Source organism: Salvelinus namaycush, chromosome 8 (genome assembly GCF_016432855.1).
Source record: "Salvelinus namaycush isolate Seneca chromosome 8, SaNama_1.0, whole genome shotgun sequence".
NCBI classification, from domain to species: Eukaryota; Metazoa; Chordata; class Actinopteri; order Salmoniformes; family Salmonidae; genus Salvelinus; species Salvelinus namaycush.
The window spans coordinates 52513970-52540641 of NC_052314.1; the positions used below are offsets into that span (position 1 = coordinate 52513970).

At 42.7% G+C, this 26672-nt stretch overlaps 1 protein-coding gene across 1 annotated transcript; it reads left to right on the forward strand.

The window, feature by feature from the left end:
* Nucleotides 1-13823: 13823 nt before the first annotated feature.
* Nucleotides 13824-22419, forward strand: LOC120052182. The gene is made up of 5 exons (XM_038999016.1): nucleotides 13824-14031; nucleotides 17967-18131; nucleotides 18228-18509; nucleotides 18630-18750; nucleotides 21666-22419. Exons 1-5 carry the CDS (start codon nucleotides 13824-13826, stop codon nucleotides 21706-21708), a joined length of 819 nt encoding a protein of 272 aa, XP_038854944.1. The 3' UTR covers nucleotides 21709-22419.
* The last annotated feature ends 4253 nt before the right edge of the window (nucleotides 22420-26672 follow it).

Here is a 26672-nt window from a genome sequence, read left to right on the forward strand (position 1 = left end):
CTATGACAACAATACTGTGAGCTCAAAACTTTGATCTGACCGAGGGACTGCCGGGCGGTCACAACGTCACGTGTGACAATTTCTTCACCTCCTACGAACTCGGGCAGCGGCTCCTCGAGAGGAACCTCACCATGGTGGGCACGGTGCGAAAGAACAAGCCCGAGCTCCCTCCCGCGCTGCTCCAGTCCAAGGACAGACAGGTCTCGTCCTCCAGGTTCGCCTTCACGCCCACCGCCACTCTAGTGTCCTACCTGGCAAAGAGAAATAAGAACGTGCTGCTTCTGAGCACGCGGCACGCGGAGCCCGACGTTAGCGATCGCCGAGACCGGAAGCCGGCCCTCATCCTAGACTACAACTGCAACAAGGGCGGCGTGGACAACCTAGACAAGGTGGTCGGCACCTACAGCTGCAGACGGATGACCGCCCGCTGGCCCCTGGTCATCTTCCACAACATCCTCGACGTGTCCTCCTACAACGCCTTTGTCATATGGCGAGAGATCAACCCCGACTGGATGCCCGGGAAGCGGAACAAGAGGAGGGTGTTCCTGGAGCAGCTCGGAAAGGCGCTCGTGAAGCCCTTGATCCAAAGAAGGCAGCGTCTCCCCCGCACCGAAGCCGCCTCAGCACTTGTCAAAGTCATACGGGGCGAGCGTGTATCCGCCGAGGCTCGTCCGCAAGCCCTTGAGCGAGCCGTCGGCCCGGCCGCCGCCTCCGACCCAGCCCCGGCTGCCCGGCTGGAGGCGAGTAAGAGGAAGAGGTGTCAGCTCTGCCCACCCAAGAAGGACGCCAAGACACACACCGCGTGCTGCAGGTGTAAGAAATACATCTGCAAAGGCTGTTCACACCCATACTGTCACACTTGTGCCCACTGGGCCTTTAGCCAAGACGGGACAGGGTGACCCGGGGGGGACACTGTGTGCTAGGCATAATAGGAGGACAACGGGAGGGTTATAAAAAGAAAGGTTGGGTTGTGAATGCTGGGTCAATTCTCCCACCAAACCAAAGTTATCCAGCAAGCTCTTGAATTAGGATTATTGCAGTTGTAGCAAGTCTACCAGACAGTGCAGCCTGCTCATTGTGGAATTACTTTGACGGATACATGGGCAAGGCGTTGTGGCTGACCAAAAACTGAGTAAAAAGCTAGCTAACATTGCTAGTTTTCCATTCAGGTTAAATAGACATAGGTAACAAAATTACATATCTCAGTCATTGACAATATTAGATAATGTTGGCAACACTAACATCAACATTAGTTAGCTAGTTGACTACTTAGCTCACATGTTCTAACTTAGCGGTTATTTAGCTAACAATTACTTTTAGCTAACTTAGCTAACAATCACTTTTTCTGTATTGTGTATGTGGTAAAAAAAAAATGTTGGTGTTGTTTTGGCTGGCTAGTTATGTCAGTGCCTGTAGAATGCTTGTCTTCTGTAAGCCTAACTTTAACACTACTGCATTGTTTCATGTCAGTTAGTTAGTTAGCTAAAACATTTGGTTTCCCATCCAGTTTGGCTAGCTAGATTTTACTAAGCTAGACCTATTCCCTGTCTCTGAGTTCATGTAACATGATTGCAGCTAGTTGGCAAGCTTATAGCTCGTGCTTTTATGGTTGTTCAGTTTCTGTATTTTTTATTTTTTTGCCTTTACCTTTTTTGCCTTTTCCAATGTAATGCATGGCAAGATGTGTAACAATGTTTAGGTAACCTTAGCAACATTAGCTAATTGTCAAGGTCAATGTTTATATTTTAAAATAACTCCCTTTTTTTACTCTGAGCACATTTTAAATGAGCTACTTTTGACTTTTACTTTAGTATTTTTTTTTTTACACAAGTAGTTTTACTTTTACGTGAGTCAAATGTAATTGAAGTAACAGTACTTCTACTTGATTAGGATATTTCAGTACTCTTCCCACCCCTGCTGTAAACCAATCACAAAGTGTCTGGACTCAGCTCAGTGTAGATTAACATACTTCACACAGGCTTGTGCAAGAGTGTGATGAGTGTCTTGATTATTGTTCAACATTTTATAATCCTATTCTAAAATTCCCAGGTTGGAACCAAAAGAACAAGATACCTAACACCCTTTGTTCTGACTCTGGGGACAATCACCTCTACTCCCTGGAATTCATCATGAATGAGCAGGCTCTGGAGCAGAAGACATTATGTTTTGTTGTTTTACATAAATTCATGTTGAAAATTAACTGTTGGGGGAGTAGAGCGTAAAGTGGTTACTTTTCTTCAGCCCCATTACTCAGCTTTAATTGGTAGGGTCGCTGTTATTTTTTTTAGTGTGGGTTGTGCTTCTAAAGTTCTTTATTTGTTGGTTATATTTTGCATGACTTCATTTTGTAGCTAAAATGTATATCTTAAACATTTTGTATTTTGTCTACAATTTGTCATGATTGGCCATATGACATGTGTAGTAAGGATTAACAGATTTTTATTGTTCGAAATATTTGTGAATTAACAGGTTCTGTAATAGAGAAGGTAGAACAAAATAATCGTGCAATAATGTAAGAACTAACCCACTGCTGGGTCAAATGCATGAATAACAATAACCCAGCAAAACATTAAAGTAACTCATTGCTGGGTCAAAATAACTGAATTTTGGGGGTAAATCAAGTATCCCAAAGTATTGGGTACTTCACGTAACACAACAGTGCTGGGTATGTACTATAGTGACCCACCAAAGCATTTTTTTTAAGTGTATGAAGCATTAGGCTTTCGGTCTGATATGCACTTTTGAACACCCAGTAAAGCAATTAAGTAAAAATACTTTAAAGTATTTTACTATTTATATTCCATAAATTTTCCTTGACACCCAAAAGTGCTCATTACATTTTGAGAGCTTAGCAGGACAGAAACATTTTCAAATTCATGCACTTATCAAGAGAACAACCCTGGTCATCCCTACTTCTGATCTGGTGGAGTCACTAAACACAAATGCTTAGTTTGTAAAGATGTCTGCGTGTGCCCCTGGCTATCCGTCAATAAAAAAACAAAATGGTGCCGTCAGGTTTGCTTAATATAAGTATTATATATATTTATATATTTTTTTAACCAGGCAAGTCAGTTAAGAACAAATTCCTATTTACAATGACGGCCTACACCAGCCAAACCCGGACACGCTGGGCCGCCCTATGTGCACCGCCCTATGTGACTCCCAATCACGTCAGTTTGCGATACAGCCTGGAATCGAACCAGGGTGTCTGTAGTGACTACTCAAGCACTGAGATGCTGTGCCTTAGACCACTTCGGGACTCAGGAGCCCATGTTTATACACTGCTCAAAAAAATAAAGGGAACACTTAAACAACACAATGTAACTCCAAGTCAATCACACTTCTGTGAAATCAAACTGTCCACTTAGGAAGCAACACTGATTGACAATAAATTTCACATGCTGTTGTGCAAATGGAATCGACAAAAGGTGGAAATTATAGGCAATTAGCAAGACACCCCCCAAAACAGGAGTGATTCTGCAGGTGGTGACCACAGACCACTTCTCAGTTCCTATGCTTCCTGGCTGATGTTTTGGTCACTTTTGAATGCTGGCGGTGCTCTCACTCTAGTGGTAGCATGAGACGGAGTCTACAACCCACACAAGTGGCTCAGGTAGTGCAGTTCATCCAGGATGGCACATCAATGCAAACTGTGGCAAAAAGGTTTGCTGTGTCTGTCAGCGTGGTGTCCAGAGCATGCAGGCGCTACCAGGAGACAGGCCAGTACATCAGGAGACGTGGAGGAGGCCGTAGGAGGGCAACAACCCAGCAGCAGGACCGCTACCTCCGCCTTTGTGCAAGGAGGTGCACTGCCAGCGCCCTGCAAAATGACCTCCAGCAGGCCACAAATGTGCATGTGTCTGCTGAAACGGTCAGAAACAGACTCCATGAGGGTGGTATGAGGGCCCGACGTCCACAGGTGGGGGTTGTGCTTACAGCCCAACACCGTGCAGGACGTTTGGCATTTGCCAGAGAACACCAAGATTGGCAAATTCGCCACTGGTGCCCTGTGCTCTTCACAGATGAAAGCAGGTTCACACTGAGCACATGAGCACATGTGACAGACGTGACAGAGTCTGGAGACGCCGTGGAGAATGTTCTGCTGCCTGCAACATCCTCCAGCATGACCGGTTTGGCGATGGGTCAGTCATGGTGTGGGGTGGCATTTCTTTGTGGGGCCGCACAGCCCTCCATGTGCTCGCCAGAGGTAGCCTGACTGCCATTAGGTACCGAGATGAGATCCTCAGACCCCTTGTGAGACCATATGCTGACATAAGCACATTTGTGGCCTGCTGGAGGTCATTTTGCAGGGCGCTGGCAGTGCACCTCCTTGCACAAAGGCGGAGGTAGCGGTCCTGCTGCTGGGTTGTTGCCCTCCTACGGCCTCCTCCACGTCTCCTGATGTACTGGCCTGTCTCCTGGTAGCGCCTGCATGCTCTGGACACCACGCTGACAGACACAGCAAACCTTTTTGCCACAGTTCGCATTGATGTGCCATCCTGGATGAACTGCACTACCTGAGCCACTTGTGTGGGTTGTAGACTCCGTCTCATGCTACCACTAGAGTGAGAGCACCGCCAGCATTCAAAAGTGACCAAAACATCAGCCAGGAAGCATAGGAACTGAGAAGTGGTCTGTGGTCACCACCTGCAGAATCACTCCTGTTTTGGGGGGTGTCTTGCTAATTGCCTATAATTTCCACCTTTTGTCGATTCCATTTGCACAACAGCATGTGAAATTTATTGTCAATCAGTGTTGCTTCCTAAGTGGACAGTTTGATTTCTCAGAAGTGTGATTGACTTGGAGTTACATTGTGTTGTTTAAGTGTTCCCTTTATTTTTTTGAGCAGTGTACATTTACTTTTGATACTTATGTATATTTTAGCAATTACATTTACTTTTGATACTTAAGTGTATTTAAAACCAAATACTTTTAGACTTTTACTGAAGTATTTTACTGGGTGACTTTCACTTTAGTAATTTTCTATTAAGGTATCTTTACTTTTACTCAAGTATGATATTGGGTACTTTTTCCACCACAGTGAGTAAGCTCCAGTCATTGTACTGTCACCATCATAGCCTTGACCATGGCATTTGTTCTCTGATATCCCAGCAACTGTTCGCTGCTCTGGCACCCCAATGGTGGAACAAACTCCCTCACGACGCCAGTACAGCGGAGTCAATCACCACCTTCCGGAGACACCTGAAACCCCACCTCTTTAAGGAATACCTAGGATAGGATAAAGCAATCCTTCTGACACCCCCCCACCCCCCTTAAAAGATTTAGATGCACTATTGTAAAGTGGCTGTTCCACTGGATGTCATAAGGTGAATGCACCAATTTGTAAGTCGCTCTGGATAAGAGCGTCTGCTAAATGACTTAAATGTAAAATGTAAATGTTATACTTTTAATCAGTTTAGTTTTTGCTTTTTCTGTCACATTCCTGAAGCCCAAGAAACAAACGCTTAGATATCTAGTACATATTGAAATTAAAACGGTTTATGAATGACTTTTTGAAAGGTTCCTGTCAAAATTATTTACATAAAACATTTAAATAGACATTTAAATAGACACCCCCGCAGCCTTGCCAGTGTAGATGTGGCTGCAACCGGACTAGATTGTGAACGACTCTTGGCGGAATGCATTGCGTGATGTTCATTGCGTGTTATTCTAGATCTTTGGGACATTCCATACCCTAAACTCTAACCCCTACCCTTAACCCAAAGGTGCCAAACTCAATCCACGGAGGATCGAGTGGCTGCGGGTTTTCGCTCCACCCTTGTACTTCATTGATGAATTAAGGTCACTAATTAGTAAGGAAGTTCCCACACCTGGTTGCCTTGGGCTTAATTGAAAGGAAAATCACAAAACCTGCAGACACTGGGCCCTCCATGGAATGAGTTTGACACCCCTGCCTTAACCCATACTTTAACCATTTTAAATGTCAACTTCAATTGGATAGGGACGTCCCAAGGATTATGTATAGCACGGACCGTTGCTTGATGTCCGTGAGAGTGATACACACAATATCGTTCACAAACTGAAGCCCCCCCCAAACAATTAATTCTTAAATTCAATGTTCAAAAGTTCAATCTCAACACGGACAAATATAGCATGTTAGCTAATTAGCAACATTTCAACTACTTACTACTTTTTAGCTAGTTTGCAACTACTTAGCATGCTAGCTAACCCTTCCCATAACCCTAACCTCACAACCCTTTTAGTTAACCCTAACTTTAACCCTTTAACCTAACTCCTAAACTTAACCCTAACCTTAAACCTTAACCCCTGGCCTAGCTAATGTTAGCCAGCTAGCTAACGTTAGCCACTTAGCTAGTATTCGAATCAAATTGTATTTGTCACACATACACATGGTTAGCAGATGTTAATGTGAGTGTAGCGAAATGCTTGTGCTTCTTGTTCCGACAGTGCAGTAATATCTAACAAGTAATCTAACAATTCCGCAACAACTAACTAATACACACAAATCTATAGGGGTGAATGAGAATATGTACATATAAGTATATGGATGAGCGATGGCCGAGCGGCATAGGCAAGGTGCAATATATGGTATAAAATGCAGTATATTCATGTGATATGAGTATTGTGAGATATGTAAACAGTATTAAAGTGGCATTACTTAGAGTGGCATTGTATAAAGTGACTAGTGATCCATTTATTAAAGTGGCCAGTTATTGGTTCTCAATATAGGCAGTGAGTTAGTGATGAGCAATGAGTTAGTAATTGCTGTTTAGCAGTCTGATGGCCTTGAGATAAAAGCTATTTTTCAGTCTCTCGGTCCCAGCTTTGATGCACCTGTACTGACCTCACCTTCTGGATGGTAGCGGTGTGAACAGGCAGTGGCTCAGGGGGTTGATGTCCTTGATGATCCTTTTGGCCTTCAGGTGCTGTAGGTGTCATGGAGGGCAGGTAGTTTGCCACCGGTGATGCGTTGCCTTGCGGTTGAGGGTGGTGCAGTTGCCATACCAGGCGGTGATTCAGCCCAACAGGATGCTCTCGATTGTGCATCTGTAAAAGTTTGTCAGGGTTTAGGGTGACAAGCCAAATTTCTTCAGCCTCCTGAGGTTGAGGAAGAGCTGTTGCGCCTTCTTCACCACACTGTCTGTGAGTGGACCATTTCAGTTTGTCTATGATGTGTACGCCAATGAACTTAAAACGTTCCACCTTCTCCACTGCTTTCAATTCAATGTGGATAGGGGGGTGCTCCCTCTGCTATTTCCTAATGTCCAGGATCATCTCCCTTGTTTTACTGATGTTGAATGAGAGGTTATTTTCCTGAAACAACACTCACCTCCTCCCTGTAGGCTGTCTCGTTGTTGTTGGTAATCAAGCACACTACTGTTGTTATCCGCAAACTTGATGATTTAGTTGGAGGCGTGCATGGCCACGCGGTCGTGGGTGAACAGGGAGTACAGGAGGGGGCTGAGCCACACTCTTTTGGGGCCCCAGTGTTGAGGGTCAGCAAAGTGGAGCAAAGTGTTGTTTCCTACCTTCACCACCTGGGGGGTGGCCCTTCAGAAAGTCCATTACCCAATTGCACAGGGCAGGGTTGAGACCCAGGGCCTCCAGCTTGATGATGAGCTTGGAGGGTACTCTGGTGTTGAATGCTGAGCTGTAGTTAATTAACAGCATTCTTACATGGGCATTCATTTTGTCCAGATGGGATAGGGCAGTGTGCAGTGTGATGGCGATTGCGTCGTCTGTGGACCTGGAGCAGGACTCTAACTCGGAATCTTATAAGAAATCCCGCTATGCTCTCTGACGAACCATCAAACAGGCAAATCATCAAAACAAGACTATGATCGTATTGTACGACAATGGCTCTGATGCTCGTCGGATGTGGCAGGGCTTGCAAACCATTACAGAGTACAAAGGGAAGCACAGCCGAGAGCTGCCCAGTGACATGAGCCTACCAGATGAACTAAACTACTTCTATGATCGCTTCGAGGCAAATAACACTGAAACATGTATGAGAGCACCAGCTGTTCCGGAAGACTGTGATCACGCTCTCCGCAGCCGATGTGAGTAAGACCTTTAACCTGTTTGGGCTGCAGCCCGACACCGGTACACTTATGACAACATCCAGCTCAAGTGCAGGGAGCGAAATTCAAAAGATATATTTTTTTAATATTTAACTTTCACACATTAACAAGTCCAAGACACCAGATGAAAGGTGCACATCTTGTGAATCAAGCCAACATGTCCGATTTTTAAAATGTTTTACAGGGAAGACAATATGTAAATCTATTAGCTAACCACGTTAGCAAAAGACACCACTATTCTTACTCCGTCAGTTTTTGACTCCATCAGTAGCTATCACAAATTCGGCCAAATAAAGATAAAAATAGCCACTAACCAAGAAACAACATCATCAGATGACAGTCTGATAACATATTTATTGTATAGCATATGTTTTTTTTCGAAGAATGTGTATATTTCAGGTATAAATCATAGTTTACATTGCAGCTACATTCAGAAATTGCACCGAAAGCAGCCATAATATTTACAGACACCAACGTCAAATACCTAATTACTCATCATAAAACATTTCTGAAAAATACATAGTGTACAGTAAATGAAAGACAGGCATCTTGTGATGCCAGACAATATTTCTGATTTATTAAGTGTTTTACAGCGAAAACAAAATGTTGCGTATATTAGCTTAGGTTAGCACAATAGAAACACTTGGGCGCCGGCGACTACGACAGATATATGAAATAACATCATAAATTGGGTCTTACTTTTGCTGATCTTTCATCAGAATGTTGAACAAGGTGTCCTTTGTCCAGATGAGTCGTTGTTTGGATTCAGAATGGCAACTTTCTCTCTCCATTTAGCAAGCGTGCTAGCCGGGTTGCACGGATCTCTCCATGTAAACAAACGGAAGAGAAAGGAACACTGCAAAACTCCCGAAAAAATTTCAATAATCTGATGAAACTATATTGAAAAAACATACGTTACGATGATATGGTGACATGTATCAAATAAAATCAAAGCCGGAAATAATAGTCGCATATAACGTCAGCAAAACAAAAAGCAACCCCACCGTCCAAATTGCGTTCTTCAGATTACCGGAAGTTGGGTACACGTCATTCCAAGAGGGTTTATTCCATCCCAGATCGAGATAATCACCTCCTTTCTTCTCTCACAGCCTTCTTGAAACCCAGAGGAAGGTGTATGAAGTGTACGTAGACTCTTACGTGCATTGCCCATGTATAGGCATGAAGAGGAAGAGAGCCTCGATTTCAGACTTTGAACTTCCGGGTCAGGAAAAGTGCTGCAGAATGAGTTCTGTTTCACTCAGAGAAATAATTCAAATGGTTTTAGAAACTAGAGAGTGTTTTCTATCCAATAGTAATAATAATATGCATATTGTACGAGCAAGAATTGAGTACGACGCCATTTGAAATGGACACATTTTATCAGGCTACTCAATACTGCCCCTTGCAGCCATAGGAAGTTTTAAACAGGTTTACATTCACAAGGCCGCGGGGCCAGACGGATTACCAGGAGGTGTACTGCGAGCATGCTCTTACCAACTGGCAAGTGTCTTCACTGACATTTTCAACCTCTCCCTGTCCGAGTCTGTAATACCAACATGTTTTAAGCAGACCACTATAGTGCCTGTGCCAAAGAGCACAAAGGTAACCTGCCTAAATGACCACCGACCTGTAGCACTCACGTCTGTAGCCAAGAAGTGCTTTGAAAGGCTGGTCATAGCTCACATCAACACCATCATCCCAGAAACCCTAAACCCACTCCAATTTGCATACCGCCCCAACAGATCCACAGATGATGCAATCTCTACTGCACTCCACACTGCCCTTTTCCACCTGGACAAAAGGAACACCTATGTGAGAATGCTATTCATTGACTACAGCTCAGCATTAAAGACCATAGTGCCCTCAAAGCTCATCGATAAGCTAAGGACCCTGGAACTAAACACCTCCCTCTGCAACTGGATCCTGGACTTCCTGACGGGCCTCACCCAGGTGGTAAGGGTAGGTAACAACACATTCGCCACAGTGATCCCCAAAACAGGGCCCCCTCCGGGGTGCGTGCTCAGTCCCCTCTTGTACTCCCTGTTTACTCATGAATACACGTTAAGGCACGACTTCAACACCATCATTAAATTTGACACAACAGTGGTAGGCCTGATCACCGACAGCCTATAGGGAAGAGGTCAGAGACCTGGCCGTGTGCTGCCAGGACAACAACCTCTCCCTCAAAGTGAACAAGACTAAGGAGATGATTGTGGACTACAGGAAAAGGGGACCGAGCACGCCCCCATTCTCATCGATGGGGCTGCAGTGGAGCAGGTTGAGAGCTTCAAGTTCTTTGGTGTCCAAATCACCAACAAACTAACATGGTCCAAGCACACCAAGGCAGTCGTGAAGAGGGCACGACAAAACCTATTCCCATTCAGGAGACTGAAAAGATTTGGCATGGGTCCTTAGATTCTCAAAAGGTTCTACAGCTGCACCATCGAGAGCATCCTGACTGGTTTAATCACTGCCTGGTATGGCAACTGCTCTGCCTCCAACCACAAGGCACTACAGAGGGTAGTGCGAATGGCCCAGTACATCATTGAGGCCAAGCTTCCCGCCAACCAGGACCTCTATACCAGGCGGTGTCAGAGGAAGGCCCTAAAAATAGTCAATTACTCCAGCCACATACCACATAGCAAGGCTTCTAATCAGCTTCTAACCCCAAGTCGTAAGACTCCTGAACATCTAATTAAATGGTTACCCAGACTATTTGCATTGTCCCCCCTCCCTTTCCCCCTCTTTACACCACTGCTACTCTCTGTTGTTATCATCTATGCTTAGTCACTTTAATAACTCTACCTACTTGTATATACTACCTCAACTAACCGGTGCCCCCGCACATTGACTTTGTATCAGTACCCCCCGGTATATAGTCTCGCTATTGTTATTGTACTGCTGCTCTTAAATTATTTGTTACATTTATCTCTGATTCTTATCCTTATTTTTTGAAACTGCATTGTTGGTTAGGGGCTCGTAAGTAAGCATTTCACTGTAAGGTCTACACCTGTTGTATTCGGCACATGTGACTAATACGATTTGATTTTATTCATTTTTTTGGCAAACTGAAGTGGGTCCAGGGTGACCGGTAAGGTGGAGGTGATATGATCCTTGACTATTCTCTAAAAGCACTTCATGATGACAGTAGTCATTTAGTTCAGTTATTTTTTCCTTCTTGGGTACAGGAACAATGGTAGCTATCTTGAGGCATGTGGGGACAACAGACTGGGATAGGGAGCGATTGAATATGTCCGTAAACACACCAGCCAGATGGTCTGCGCATGCTCTAAGGACACGGCTAGGGATGCCGTCTGGGCCAGCAGCCTTGCAAGGGTTGACACGTTTAAATGTTTTACTCACGTCAGGCACGGAGAAGGAGAGAGGGGGGCTCAGTCCTTGTTAGAGGGCCGCAATGGTGGCACTGTATTATCATCAAAGCAGGCGAAGAAGGTGTTAAGTTTGTCTGGAAGCGTGACTTCGGTGTCCGTGACGTGGCTGGTTTTCTTTTTGTAGTCTGTGATTTCCTGTAGACCCTGCCACATACGTCTCATGTCTGAGCCATTGAATTGCGACTCCACCTTGTCCCTGTACCGGCATTTCGCTTGTTTGATTGCCTTGCGAAGGGAATAACTACACTATTTATATTCAGTCATATTCCCAGACCTCTTTCCATGGTTAAATGCGGTGGATCACGCTTTCAGTTTTGATCGAATACCGCCATCCATCCACGGTTTCTGGTTAGGGTAGGTTTTAATAGTCACAGTGAGTACGACATCTCCAATGCACTTCTTTATAAACACATTCACCGAGTCAGCATATAGGTCGATGTTGTTCTCTGAGGCTGACCGGAACATATTCCAGTCCGCGTGATCAAAACAATATTGAAGCTTGGCTTACGATTAGTCGGACCAGCGTTGAATGGTTCTCATCACTGGTACATCCATTTTGAGTTTCTGCCTATAAAACCTCAGAGCCTTGGATCAATTCTGTTCTGTTATTATATATATTAATATTACATTTTGGGGTTGTTTCGACATACACTTGTCTCATGGTCTTGTTTCTACACATTTTAAGATGTTTGCTTGCCTTGCGCAGGGATGCATGCCAAGAATTTGGACGTTCAGTGAAAATGAAAAGATCCACCTTGATTCCTTTTTATTTTTGTTGCATAAAGTCTGCACTTAGGGTCTCTGTGTGCCCTTTTAAAACATTTGCTTCACTGGCAATACCAATACCTGCATTTTGGATTGCAAGGTTGCTGAGTTTGGGGCTTTTAAATGTATCCATCTTAGTTTATTACAGCTGGATACAGTATGTGTTACAGTTGGTTTGCACTTGGCTAGTTGTAGCTAGATGTTGTTGAATGTAAACAAAGCCGACCTCGAATAGTTTTCTCTTACTTGTGTAAGTTTAGGTACTAGTTTCCCTGTCCTTTGTCCTGTCCTTTGTCCTTTTGATTGTCCTTTTTGTTATTTGTTAGCTAGCTAGGTTTTTTAGCTAACAGCAGGTAGCCAGTAGCTAGAAACTCTTAACAACTTGTAAACAACTGTTAGCTTGTTAGATATCCAGTTGAGTTATCTGGATAAAAGTTGTCTTCTGATGTTGTATTCTTAGTCCTTCTTTATCTTTCTCTCACTTGTTTTTCTGAAATGTACTCTTCCTTGAAATAATTTTATATATGATATCTAATACTAGATATTAGGAGCTCATCATTTTTCCAGCTGCTCTTGGAACTGAGGTTTTGAAATGATCTGTCATTTTCCATTGGGAAATATATTTCCCTACAAAAATCATTGGTTGCACATGCTGTTTTATTATATGGCTACTGCAATAGCTGCGTCCAAAATAACATAGTTACAGTCACTTTTGTACCTGCAGGGTTAATGTTATATTATACTGTACAATTCAGTAATTGTGTAGTACAGGGGTAGACAACCCTGTTCCTGGAGTGCCGCAGTTACTACTACAGGATTTTGTTCCAACTAGGCACCACACCTGACCAACTGAGCTAATTGATCAGTTCAGTTATTGCCTAAATTCAACACACCTGTCCTTCCAGGTCTGTTAAATGAAAAACATCAATTGCCTGCGTCACTCCAGGACCGTGGTTGCCCACCCCTGGTGTAGTGGTTATGTCCTAACTCTGTTTATTTTGCAGTTATACTGCAATTGCTGCATTCAAAATAACCAGTATACAGCAAATACTGTAACTGCAGTTTCACAATTCAAATGAATTACAAGTTGACGGCATAGCCAATGCTTTGTTGTTAATCGTCAGTTTTACTGTTACAGTAGCCAGCTGCAGAAATAGCCCCTCAACTGTTGCACACATTTTGTTTTTACTGTTTTTCTTATATCAAGTCGCTGTCTGTGTGTTGTCCTTTGTTACAATCCATATAGCGATGCTGAGAAGTATGTTTATCCTAAATGAACAAGACTTTGGTATGTGAGTATGTGTTGGTGAGACAAACGCAGAAAGATATTAGGCTTATTCCGAATGCATACTTAATATCAAATCAAATGTATTTATAAAGCCCTTCTTACATCAGCTGATATATCAAAGTGCTGTACAGAAACCCAGCCTAAAACCCCAAACAGCAAGCAATGCAGGTGTAGAAGCATGGTGGCTAGGAAAAACTCCCTAGAATGGCCAAAACCTAGTAAGAAAGGAACCAGGCTATGAGGGGTGGCCAGTCCTCTTCTGGCTGTGCCGGAGTATGTACGCTGTGTCTGGCTGTGTCTGGCTGTGTCTGGAGTATGTACGCTGTGTCTGGAGTATGTACGCTGTGTCTGGAGTATGTACGCTGTGTCTGGCTGTGTCTGGAGTATGTACGCTGTGTCTGGCTGTGTCTGGAGTATGTACGCTGTGTCTGGCTGTGTCTGGAGTATGTACGCTGTGTCTGGCTGTGTCTGGAGTATGTACGCTGTGTCTGGCTGTGTCTGGAGTATGTACGCTGTGTCTGGAGTATGTACGCTGGAGGCTAGCTGCCTTGTGCTGAAGAACATGCAATATTAGGGAGGCTATCACCACAATGATCGTCTCATCACCAATTTGCATAGTTAATTTGCTTAGAGAATGTGAAAACAATGTTGTATAAAAGTCCTGTAGTTACACTCCTAGGCCTTACCCAACCATGCAAAATAGCCTTCCTTTTCCCAGTGCAATTTTACTTTCATTTTTAGAAATCCAAAGACCCCTATCAGGTCTACATTGATCCGACAACTGTAAGAATTATATGAGTCACGGATAGACCTTAAGCATTACTGAGAACTATTCTGTTCGCTGCAGTGAAAAGTAGTCATTGCGATGGAAACTTATTTCACCACATACAGTAGGCCTGTGTGTGAGATGGGACTCCTGTACACAGGGAAGACTGTGTGGGGCTGCTTCTCAGTGTGGTCAAACCACCTGCGTGACAGAAAAAGGCGGACCACACGATGTGACAGACTGATGGGAAAGGAAACGACTCTGTGTTCACAAGCAGAGACAGTCATATATTCAGATAGACAATGTATACCGTTTGCTATTGGAGGACAGATACATTACGTTCGTAGGGTGTGCATGAGTTTTCTATTCACCTGTAGAACTAATACTGAAAAGTTGCTCTTGTACAATCCCAATAATATACTGTTGGGCCTATGAGCCAATAACCAGATTATTAAGCTAATGACCTGGGTAACCTAATGCCTAATTGAGCCCACCTGCCGCATACATTAAGACTATGTCTCCTCAGAGGATGTGACCTGAAACATTTGTTCTACCTTACTCAACACCTAAAACCATAGCCGTGGGAAGTAGGGGTGCTGAGGGTGCTGCAGCACCCCCTGAAAAATCAGAAGTAGTGCACTGGGCATTTAATCGTCCTGTATTAGCAGACCAATATAGCCATCTGTAGTGCGGGCAAAAAAACATCCACCCGCTGTGTCAATGAAGAAAATAGCAGCACCCCCACTCCCAAACTACTTCCTGCAGCTGGGCCTAAAATCTACAAATCTTTTGCAGTTAGGACTTTTTTATTTAGAAAAAAAAGGAAATACTTTAAAGTAGTACTTAATTTGTTTTTGGGGAGTATCTGTACTCTACCATGTATATATTTGACAACTTTTACATTTACTCCACTACATTCATAAAGAAAATAATGTACTTTTTACTCCAGACATTTTCCATGACACCCAAAAGTACTCATTACATTTTGAATGCTTAGCAGAACAGAAAACAGTCAAATGCACACACTTATCAAGAGAACATGCCTGGTCATCCCTATCTGGCAGACTCATTTTACAAACTAAGCATTTGTGGTTAATATGTCTGAGTGTTGGAGTGTGCCCCTGGCTATCCGTAAATACAAAATATTTTAAAAAAAGTATAAAGCGCTCTGGTTTGTTTAATATAAGGATTTTGAAATGATTCATACTTTTACTTTTGATACTTAAGTATATTTTAGCATTTACATTTACTTTTGATACTTCAGTAGATTTAAAACCAAACACTTTTACTCAAGTTTATTTTACTGGGTGACTCATTTTTATTTAGGTATCTTTACTTTTATTCAAGTATGACAATTGGATACTTTTTCCACCTCTGATTGATATACATTACATTTGAGTAATTTAGCAGACACTTTCTACAGGCTATAGCTGCTTATAATCCGAATATTTTTACAGTGTCCATATGTACAGAATACCTGCCTCTTTCCTACTGCTAGTAGGACAACCATCATGCCCCTGATCTATTTTTCTGTGTTCTCAACACAAAACCTTTTTCAACAAATAACACATAGGCTAAAGCCTACAATAGTCCTCCATCATGCTGAAATTGTAACGGCCGTCGTCGGAAGAAGGTGAAGACCAAAACGCAGTGCGGTAAGTGTTCGTCATGTTTAATCGAAACTGAACACTAAAAGGCAAAAACAACAAAGTGACAACCGAAACAGCTACGTCAGGTGTAACACACACGAAACAGAAATCAACCACCCACAAACACAGGTGGGAACAGGCTACCTAAGTATGATTCTCAATCAGAGACAACGATAGACAGCTTCCTCTGATTGAGAACCATACCAGGTCAAACACATAGAAATACAAAACAAGGACAGGAGGGAGACTCTGGCTGCTCCGGACAGGAGGGAGACTCTGGCTGCTCCGGACAGGAGGGAGACTCTGGCTGCTCCGGACAGGAGGGAGACTCTGGCTGCTCCGGACAGGAGGGAGACTCTGGCTGCTCCGGACAGGAGGGAGACTCTGGCTGCTCCGGACAGGAGGGAGACTCTGGCTGCTCCGGACAGGAGGGAGACTCTGGCTGCTCCGGACAGGAGGGAGACTCTGGCTGCTCCTGACTGAAGCCCGTCGCTGGAGGCTCCGGACTAGAGGGCGTCGCTGGAGGCTCCGGACTAGAGGGCGTCGCTGGAGGCTCCGGACTAGAGGGCGTCGCTGGAGGCTCCGGACTAGAGGGCGTCGCTGGAGGCTCCGGACTAGAGGGCGTCGCTGGAGGCTCCGGACTAGTCCTTCGCTGGAGGCTCCGGACTAGTCCTTCGTTGGAGGCCTCGTGCCATAACTCCTCACTGGAGGTTTCGTGCCATGGATCCTCACTGGAGGCTTTGTGCCATGGATCATCACTGGAGGCTTCGTGCCATGGATCATCACTGGAGGCTTCGTGCCATGGATCATCACTGGAGGCTTCGTGCCATGGATCATCACTGGAGGCTTCGTGCCATGGATCATCACTGGAGGCTTCGTGCCATGGATCATCACTGGAGGCTTCTTGCCATGGATCATTACTGGAATGGAGAGACACACAGGAGGCCTGGCTCTGGGAGAAGGCACAGGACTCACCAGGCTGGGGAGACATGCAGAAGGCCTTGTCCTTGGCCGAGGCACCAGATACATTGGGCCGTGGAGGCGCACTGGAGGTCTCGAGAAAAAAAGCCTGCACAACCCATCCTGGCTGTATGGTGACTTTGGCTCCGTCAGGTGTAACACACACGAAACAGAAATCAACCACCCACAAACACAGGTGGGAACAGGCTACCTAAGTATGATTCTCAATCAGAGACAACGATAGACAGCTGTCTCTGATTGAGAACCATACCAGGCCAAACACATAGAAATACAAAACAAGGACAACATAGAACACCAGCCATAGAATGCTCACCCAAACTCACGCCCTGACCAACCAAAACAGAGACATAAAAAGGATCTCTACGGTCAGTGCGTGACAGAAATTTTCCTCTGGCCCTGAAATTCAAAGGATTCGATCTAGGCTATTTAAGAGGCTGTAGTGGAATGTTATGTTACTTGGTAATGAAATATCTCTGTAAAGTCATGTGCTTTTCCATTGATATCCTTGACTTGTATTTTGGGGAAAAAATTGTCAATTGTCAACAGTCAATTGGGGAAGAACTTCCCTCACTCAGAGAATGCATTTCCATTTGAACTTAATTTCGGACAAAATATTCAACTACTAGTCCTAACAATTATTTCCTGACCCCAACCATCACATTAGGCCCGTGAATAACTACGAAGGACTGTGATACTCACAGTCGTGTCATTCCAGACGACTACAATGCAGACGTGCAGAAAATATGAACTAATGATTGAATGTCATTGTCATCTTCAGTGCCGTCTGACATCAGATCACAATATCATGTGGATGCAGTTACTGACATGTTAAACACTTATCCAGGTATTGTGAGATGTAGTGTGTAACTGCAGTCATTGTGTTAACATTTAGTCTGTCTCTTTCCACAGTACTCTGTGCTTCTCAGCAAACAGTTCAGTCTGAGATTCAGCGGGTGAAAGGCATCGTGGGACAGACTTTCTCTTTTCCAGAGAGGGTGATCAAGACTGGCAATTTACTTTATGGAGACCTTGACACTATTGCAAATGTGTACCCTGGTAAAGAAGGCAAAATCACCCTTGAGAAGAGATTTGAAAACCGTCTCCGCTGGAACAATGTTACAAGATACTTCAGTCTGTCAGACCTTCAGATTGACGATGCTGGAGTTTATACTGTTGAGAATACAGACGAAAGGAAAAAAACTAAAACATTTGAGCTCACTGTATACAGTAAGTGTTTGTGTGCGTGTGTGTGTGTGTGTTGTATATTACGAACACAATTAATATAGGTTCCAATTTCAATTTATTTGTATTTTTTTCTTCCAGATGTTGTTTCCAAACCTCAGGTGACAGAGTGTGACAGCAGCTCCTGTAGTGTGGTGTGTTCTGTGGACAATGAAAAAGAGGTGACCTTGACCTTGTACAGAGGAGAGGAAATACTAAACCAGACCAGCAGTCCTGATCTCACCACTGATCTCTCTCTCCGTTTGGAGGTAGAGGGAAAGAACTACTACTCCACCTACAGCTGTGTGGCTGCTAACCCTGTCAGCAAGGAGACAGTTCATGTCCCAAAATGTTGCAGCGAAGATGGTCATCCCAAGGAGACAGGTAAGACACATTTTTAATTAAATCCATCCAGGAAATGACAATTACCAAGTGAAAGTGAAGTTAAGTTGAGCTCATTCAAAACGTACTTCACAAAAATAATGTCCTTGTGTTTTATTTCAGACAGTGATGGGATGACTCTGGGTATGCTTATTATTGCTGTAATCTGCGTTTTGGTTGCCTCAGGGCTGGTTGGACTTGCAATCTATCTAAAGAAGAGGGGAAATGAACACTCACAAGGCAGGTATTTATCTTTGAGAGGTGTGAGGTCACTCCACAAAGTTAAAGCATGCTTAGCCTTTTTTTTTACAATCAATGTAGTGTTTTGGAAAAGGTAGGAAATGTTTGCTTGAACACAGGATGCAGGTCAAATAGTGTCATATCTTCCACAATTCCTCTGCTGTTCTCAAACAGTGTCATTATCCCAGATAAGTGCTCTAAATGTTGAAAAAGCAGAAAGCACACACACACAGACACACACAAACGCTCTCTCTCTGATAAGGATCACTTGAATAGCTTGGCTTATCTGACACCAACATGACTGCAACCACAGAGACCAGTACTCATAGTAACAAATGAGTCCTGAGTGTTTACAGAACCTGTCCTGGGGGGTGAGCGTTTGTATGTCTCTGTCAGTTAGTCACACCTCCCCTTTGGCCTATATTTACTTTATTTGTCTTCTTAGATTCATCCGAAAGAGTGCAAGTTGACACTGAGTATACAGAGATAACTCCTAAAAAACGAACAGATAATCAGGTTAGTAAAAATGTTACAGGCAGATTGACAATACAGCAGCTTTTGCAGCCCTCATGGCTACAACTGTAGGCTTTAGCTCTGTGCCAGTGGGTTAATGTGGTCTTGAGTTGCACAGACCACCTGAGTTTGATACCCGGCCTGATGTCATTGCAACCAGTTTTGCCCATTTGGTTGCACAATGAAAATCCACACAGCACATATGGTGTACCGGAGCGCCAAGTCTAGGTCCGAAAGACTTCTTAACAGCTTCTACCCCCAAGCCATAAGACTCCTGAACAGCTAATCAAATCGCTACCCAGACTATTTGCATTGCCCCCCCTCCACTCTTTTACGCTGCTCCTACTCCCTCTTTATTATCTATGCATAGTCACTTTAAAATCTCTTATGGCTGCAGGGGCAGTATTGAGTAGCTTAGATGAAAAGGTGCCCATTTCAAACGGCCTGCTCCTTAGTCATAGTTCCTAATATTTGCATATTATTATTAATATTGGATAGAAAACATTCCAAAGTTTCTAAAACTGTTTGAATTATTTCTCTGAGATTAACAGGACTCATATTGGCAGGCAAAATCCTGAGTTGAAATGAAAACCGGAAGTCAGAAATCTAAGATTGTCTGTATTCAACAGAGTACCAAAAGAATTCCAAATGATGCATGGCAGGGGTTGCACTGCCTAGGGGTTCCACTAGATGACAGCAATCAATAGAAATTCCAATGAGACTTCTATGGTCTTGTTGGAGAGAATGAGAGCAGAATCAGTCAGGTGTCCATCAGCACCCATTTCCTGATCATGCATTTTCTTCATGCAAGTCACTTGCGTTCCATGGCTCACGCAGACAAGAAGGAATACTCCGGTTGGAACTTTATTGAAGCTATATGTTAAAAACATCCCAATGATTGATTCAGTACTTAATTTGAAATGTTTCTTCGACCGGTAATGTCACATTTTGAAGTTTTTGTCCGATATGAAGCTGACCAGAATTAGCGTTTGGATGTGTTTACCAAACGCGCTAACAATTGGACATAAATAACGGATTTTTTTCGAACAAAACAAACATTTCTTGTGGACCTGGAGTTTCTGCTAAGCCTTCTGATCGAAACCAACAAAGGTAATGAAATATTTATATTATATTTTGTTGTTTATAGTGACGCTATCTTTGCAGCTGTGATATGCTAATTTGAGCGCCATCTCAGATTATAGCGTGCAATTATTTTTCCTTCAATTTTTTTTAAATCGGACATTGCGGTTGCATTAAGGAGAGGTATATCTATAACTCAATGTGTATAACTTGTATTATCATCTCTATTTATGATGAGTATTCATGTTGAAACGACGGGCTATGCAACGTCACTTGATGTTTTTGCATTTAGTGATTCTTGTAGCCTCGATGTAAACTCAGATTTTTTTATATAAATATGAATTGAATCAAACAAAAAAACGCATGTATGGTGTAACATGAAGTCCTATGAGTGTCATCTGATGAAAATAATCGAAGCTTAGTGAATCATTTTATCTTTATTCTGGTTTTTGTGATGCTATCATTAGCTGGGACAAATGCAATGTTAATTTTTAGTTTTGTGGTGACCTAACATAATCGTTTGTAGTGCTTTCGCTGAAAAGCCTATTTGAAAGCGGACAGTTTGGTGGGATTAACAACATGATTACCTTTAAAATGATATAAGACACATGTATGTTTGAGGAATATTAATTATGAGATTTATGGTTTTTGAATTTGGCGCCTTGCACTTGGACTGGCTGTTGTCATATTGATCCCGATACCGGCTTACAGCCATAAAAGGTTATTAACTCTACCTACATATACATACTACCTCAATCCTCGACTAACCGGTGCCCCCGCACATTGACTCTGTACAGGTACCCCCTGTATATAGCCTCGCTATTGTTATTTTACTGCTGCTCTTTAATTATTTGTAACTTTCTTTTACTTAACCAACAATGCAGTTTTAAGAAAAATAAGTGTTAAGGGCTTGTACAGTAAGTAAGCATTTCACTTTCACTTCATGTCTACACCTGTCGTCTTCGGTGCATGTGACATGACATTTGATTTGATTAGATTAGTAATTCCTTTGATTTTTATATAGTCTTTTACAGTATTTGCAAAGTCTGTGGACTTTTTAAAAGTTATTCTTCATGATTCCCCCCACTAGCGTTAGGAAAGGTTCTAGATGTGTTGTGTTGAGTTCCCTACTGCAGAACAATGAGAGTAGACGAGAGTGTCAGGCGTATCCTGTTTCCTTCCTTCCTCTGGCACAACGTTTCTAATAAAGCATAAGATCCTTTTTTGTTACTTTCCTAACCTCTTTTATCTCCCCTCTCTCTGCCCCTTATTTCCTTGTCCCTCTCCGTTCTTCCCTCCCCTACCTACCCCCTTCTCCTTGCCTAGGAGGAGCGAACAGATATACCAGAATTGGAGTCGTGTACCCTGACATCAGTTTATGATACACTCCTGTTACATCGCATGGCTGCCAGCGGGGATGTTGACACAGCACGAAAGGGAAAAACGGGAAGTCAATAGGAGGCCGAAATGATAACTGACATCCTGTAGAGATTGGTATATCATAAAGAGGACATTGAAACAAAATGAAAGTAAAAATATATTCACCCAGAAAACCTTTTAGTGCACAGTTGTTATGGGATAAAAAAATCCCCTGGAACTGCTGCGCTGATATTAGAATTTCAGGCTTCCTTTGTAGGTCATTCTCACAGACCTTCTGTCAAATAGAGACCTCGATGACATCCACTGATACTGACCAATTCAATAGCTATGCATTGAGTTAGTAGCAGGATCAGGATAATCCTTCTTGTCAAGTGCCTTTTGTCCCAAATCCCAATGTATAAGTTAAAACAAATGGAACATATATTTTAATACAATTCACTAGTGTGTTTGCAATGCTACTGCTGTGCCAAAGCCTATTTGCAGTATTGTCTGTTCTGTTGTTTAAATGTAGGTGCCTCCCCTGTATCTCTTTATAGCTGGACATTGTTTAGCTTGCCAGTGGATTGCAGCTGTGTACATAATATAAAAAAGAGCAGACATTTGAGATAAAGCCACCTACAGTGGGGAGAACAAGTATTTGACACACTGCCGATTTTGCAGGTTTTCCTACTTACAAAGCATGTAGAGGTCTGTAATTTTTATCATAGGTACACTTCAACTGTGAGAGACGGAATCTAAAACAAAAATCCAGAAAATCACAATGTATGATTTTTAAGTAATTAATTTGCATTTTATTGCATGGCATAAGTATTTCATCACCTACCAACCAGTAAGAAGTCTGGCTCTCACAGACCTGTTAGTTTTGTGCCAATGTGCCATTATTATAACATTATTGTGAGTAACAATTAAAACGTTTGTGAAATATGCCATGTTGATGTTATTTTTTTTGTTTAAATCCTATTTGGTAGCATAACATAAGACTCATTTATCATTCTGTGTATTTATGTTATTCATTTTCATGTTATTATTGTTAAATTGCTGTGTTATTGATTTTGTATTATAGATGTGTTGTGGTAGAGTGTAATAATATGTTGTGTTATGTACTGTTTTATTTTGTATGTAATTGTGTAATGGTGACTAGACCCCAGGAAGAGTAGCTAATGTGGGTCTGGAATAAATACAAATGTTATGTAATTTTCCAAGAAAATCAGATTGTGCAATGTTGTAATTTGTTTAACTCCAATGTTTTGTTACAGGAAATGAGTAACCTTCGTATATAAAACACACGTTAGCTTTCAGTCTGTAGCAGCATGGACAAAGTGGTGGGTAGACTACCTTTACACTTTTAATTTGATTCCTGATCTATAGCATAACTCCACATAATTACGTTTTCAACTACAATCACGGAAGTAATCTTTCTCAATGGAAAGCAGTTAATCCAAGCGATAACGACACTGGATTATGGCTCCCATCCACCAACTCTAAATGGATGAAAAACGCGATTTGGTGATGAAATGTATCTTCCTTATCTTATAAAATACATTTGACCAAGTAAAATATGATTATTCATGTTCTGAGTCATTCAGTGGGGTCTTTCTCTAACATATCATTAACATTGTATTTTTTTTAAATCGGATTTCCTATCTTCATGCATCTGATAATAAGCACCAAACTCTGTTGACAGAGCGGTGGCGCAATCTCGCAGTAACATTTGAGGGTTTTACAGGTGTTGGTCCTCTGCGAAGTTGTTTGTGAGAAATCTTCAAAAAAGAACAGGAATTTTTGTATTAATATGAAAAGCGTACAGTATACTACAATATGAAAATACGACATGGCATGTCTCAAAATCAATATCTATTTTATGTCCTCCAGATTCGAGAAGAAAAATGATGAGGTCAACAGTGAGTCTGTCAATTAGCCTAATTCTCTCACAGCATCCAGCCTAGCTGACACAATTTTCCAGATTTTTGACCACTTTCATTCTCTGGCCTCCACTGATTTACTCACCCTAATTTTGGCTATCCCTAAGGGTAAACACTTTTGAACGGATTATGAATGAGACATGGGTTTGGACCATTGGTTTTCTTAGAGGAGTATCTATCTACACAATTTACATACTATTTTGGTCAAAGTATGTGTTTTTGATTGGACATCTTAATGACATGTATTCATGTAATAGTCCACTCCATTACACTCAAAAGTTACTTCACCTTCAACCAGTGAATGCTAGTGATATCTAGCTATGCTAGCTATTCTACCAGTCTCTCTTAAAGAGTGTTAGCAAGCTAATAGCACATCCTGCATTCACATTTATTTTTAAGGGATCTGCAGTAGGTTGATAACGACATCACCAAAGTATGTTGTATCAGATATTTCAAACGTCAAGCCCAGCTAATGAGAAAACAGTCATGGTATTTAATTTAAGAGAATGTACAAGGTTTAACAAGGCAATTTTGGGGCTATTTTGACTGTGTGCAACGCAGTAGAGATGTGTGGCTGCTGTGAAATGTTATTCCATGAGGAATGACGTTGGTGACGTTACCACATTTTATTAAATAAAACCCCTGACTTTTCTCATTTGGTAAAAAGTCTGTCCTCCGTGACCCAGAAAACCGGTAAGTGGTCAAGGAGAGTCTTAATTCGTTAGTAGGCAAACGGAACACGGCCCTTCCCTCCTTGATATCCCCCTTTTGGCGAGGATGCACAAGAGAATCCTACCAATTCTCCGAAGAGTTTTGAAATCTGCCGCACCACATTTGAATCAGCTGTTGTTTTCTCGAAGGAGAAAACCATTCACACATTTAAAAACAATATGCTACTTATCCTTTTCTGTATAAATCCTAGATTCGTTTTTATCACTTTATACATTTCTTTTGGGATTCCATGTGCCTGATGACGTGCGATTGAAGAAGTCTCATTTCATACAAGTGCATTTTCGTCCACTTTCCCTCTCGTCGCCGCCATTCCTTGATTACCTTTGACCTTTTTCAAAAGCCCATAAAGGACTGTGGAAAGAGGACGCGGGAGTTGAGCAAATCCAATTGAGAAAAGGCCCCCTTGAGTTCACGCAAGAGACTTTGTTTATTTGCATGGGCTGCGTCGCATTCCACTGAATCCGCCTGTATCGGCCATTCGCATATGTGGTGGATAGGCACTTGTCAGCGCCTTTCTTTGCCAGACATGAGAGGATACCGACAAGTTACTTCTTAAGAAATCGTCTGTCTAGTCTAAATGATTTGAGCTGAAAACGACCCCCCATGTCTAAGAGTCAGGTTTACAATGAAAAGGGTGCAAACAAGGTCATGGCATTTATCTGATCCTCTGTTGTATCTCAGGTTTGTCTTATTAGCTGTGAATCAGGGTTGGGCTCAATTAGGATTTTTGGAATTGATTCATACATTTAAATTCACCACATTCCTAAAACTTCTAAAGAATGTAGAATTTGAGTTGGAGTTAAAGGAAGTAGAATTTAATTCATTGCAATCGAAGATTTGTCTATTATATTGACAGAGATGGTCGCCTCGCTTCGCGTTCTTAGGAAACTATGCAGTATTTTGTTTTTTTATGTATTATTTCTTACACTGTTTGCCCAGGAAATATTAAGTCTTATTACATACAGCCGGGAAGAACTATTGGATATAAGAGCAAAGTCAACTTACCAACATTACGACCAGGAATACGACTTTCCCGAAGCGGATCCTCTGTTTGGACCACCACCCAGGACAATGGAGCTGATCCCAGTAGGTGACCCAAAACAACAGTGCCGCAGAAGGTGCAGACTGAGCGGTCTTCTGGTCAGGCTCCGTAAACGGGAACATCGCTCACCGCTCCTGAGTATACTACTCGCCAATGTCCAGTCTCTTGACAACAAGGTAGACAAAATTCGAGCAATGGTTGCCTTCCAGAGAGACATCAGAGATTGTAACAGTCTCTGTATCATGGAAACATGGCTCACTTGGGATACCTTATCAGACTCGGTACAGCCACCCGGTTTCTTCATGCATCGCGCCGACAGAAACACACATCCCTAAGAAGGGCGGGGGTGTATGCCTTAGGATTAACAAGTCGTGGTGTGATCACAACAACATACAGGAACTCAAGTCTTTTTGTTCAACCGACTTAAAATTCCTCACAATCAAATGCCGACCGCATTATCTACCAAGATAATTCTCTTCGATTATAATCACAGCCATGTATATCCCCCCCAAGCAGAAACCTCGATGGCCCTGAAAGAACTTCATTGTACTATGTGTAAACTGGAACCCACATATCCTGAGTTTGCATTTTTTTGGAGCTGGGGATTTTAACAAGGCTGATCTGAAAACAAGGCTCCCTAAATCTAAAAAGAAAACTAGCCCCTCGCGGACACAGACGTCTTGCTCCCAGACAAACTAAACAACTTCTTTGCTCGCTTTGAGGACAATACAGTGCCACTGACACAGCCCGCTACCAAAACCTGCGGGCTCTCCTTCACCGCAGCCAACATGAGTAAAACATTTAAACGTGTTAACCCTCGCAAGGCTGCTGGCCCAGACGACATCCCTAGCCGCGTCCTCAGAGCATGCGCAGACCAGCCGGCTGGTGTGTTTCCAGACATATTCAATCAATCCCTATCCCAGTCTGCTGTTCCCACATGCTTCAAGAGGGCCACCATTGTTCCTGTTCCCAAGAAAGCTAAGGTAACTGAGCTAAACAACTATCACCCCCGAAGCACTTACTTCCGTCATCATGAAGTGCTTTGAGAGACTAGTCAAGGATCATATCACCTCCACCCTACTTGACACCCTAGACCCACTCCAATTTGCTTACCGCCCCAATAGAGCCACAGTCGACGCAATCACAATCATATTGCACACTGCCCTAACCCATCTGGACAAGAGGAATACTTATGTAAGAATGCTGTTCATCGATTACAGCTCAGCATTTAACACCATAATATCCTCCAAACTCGTC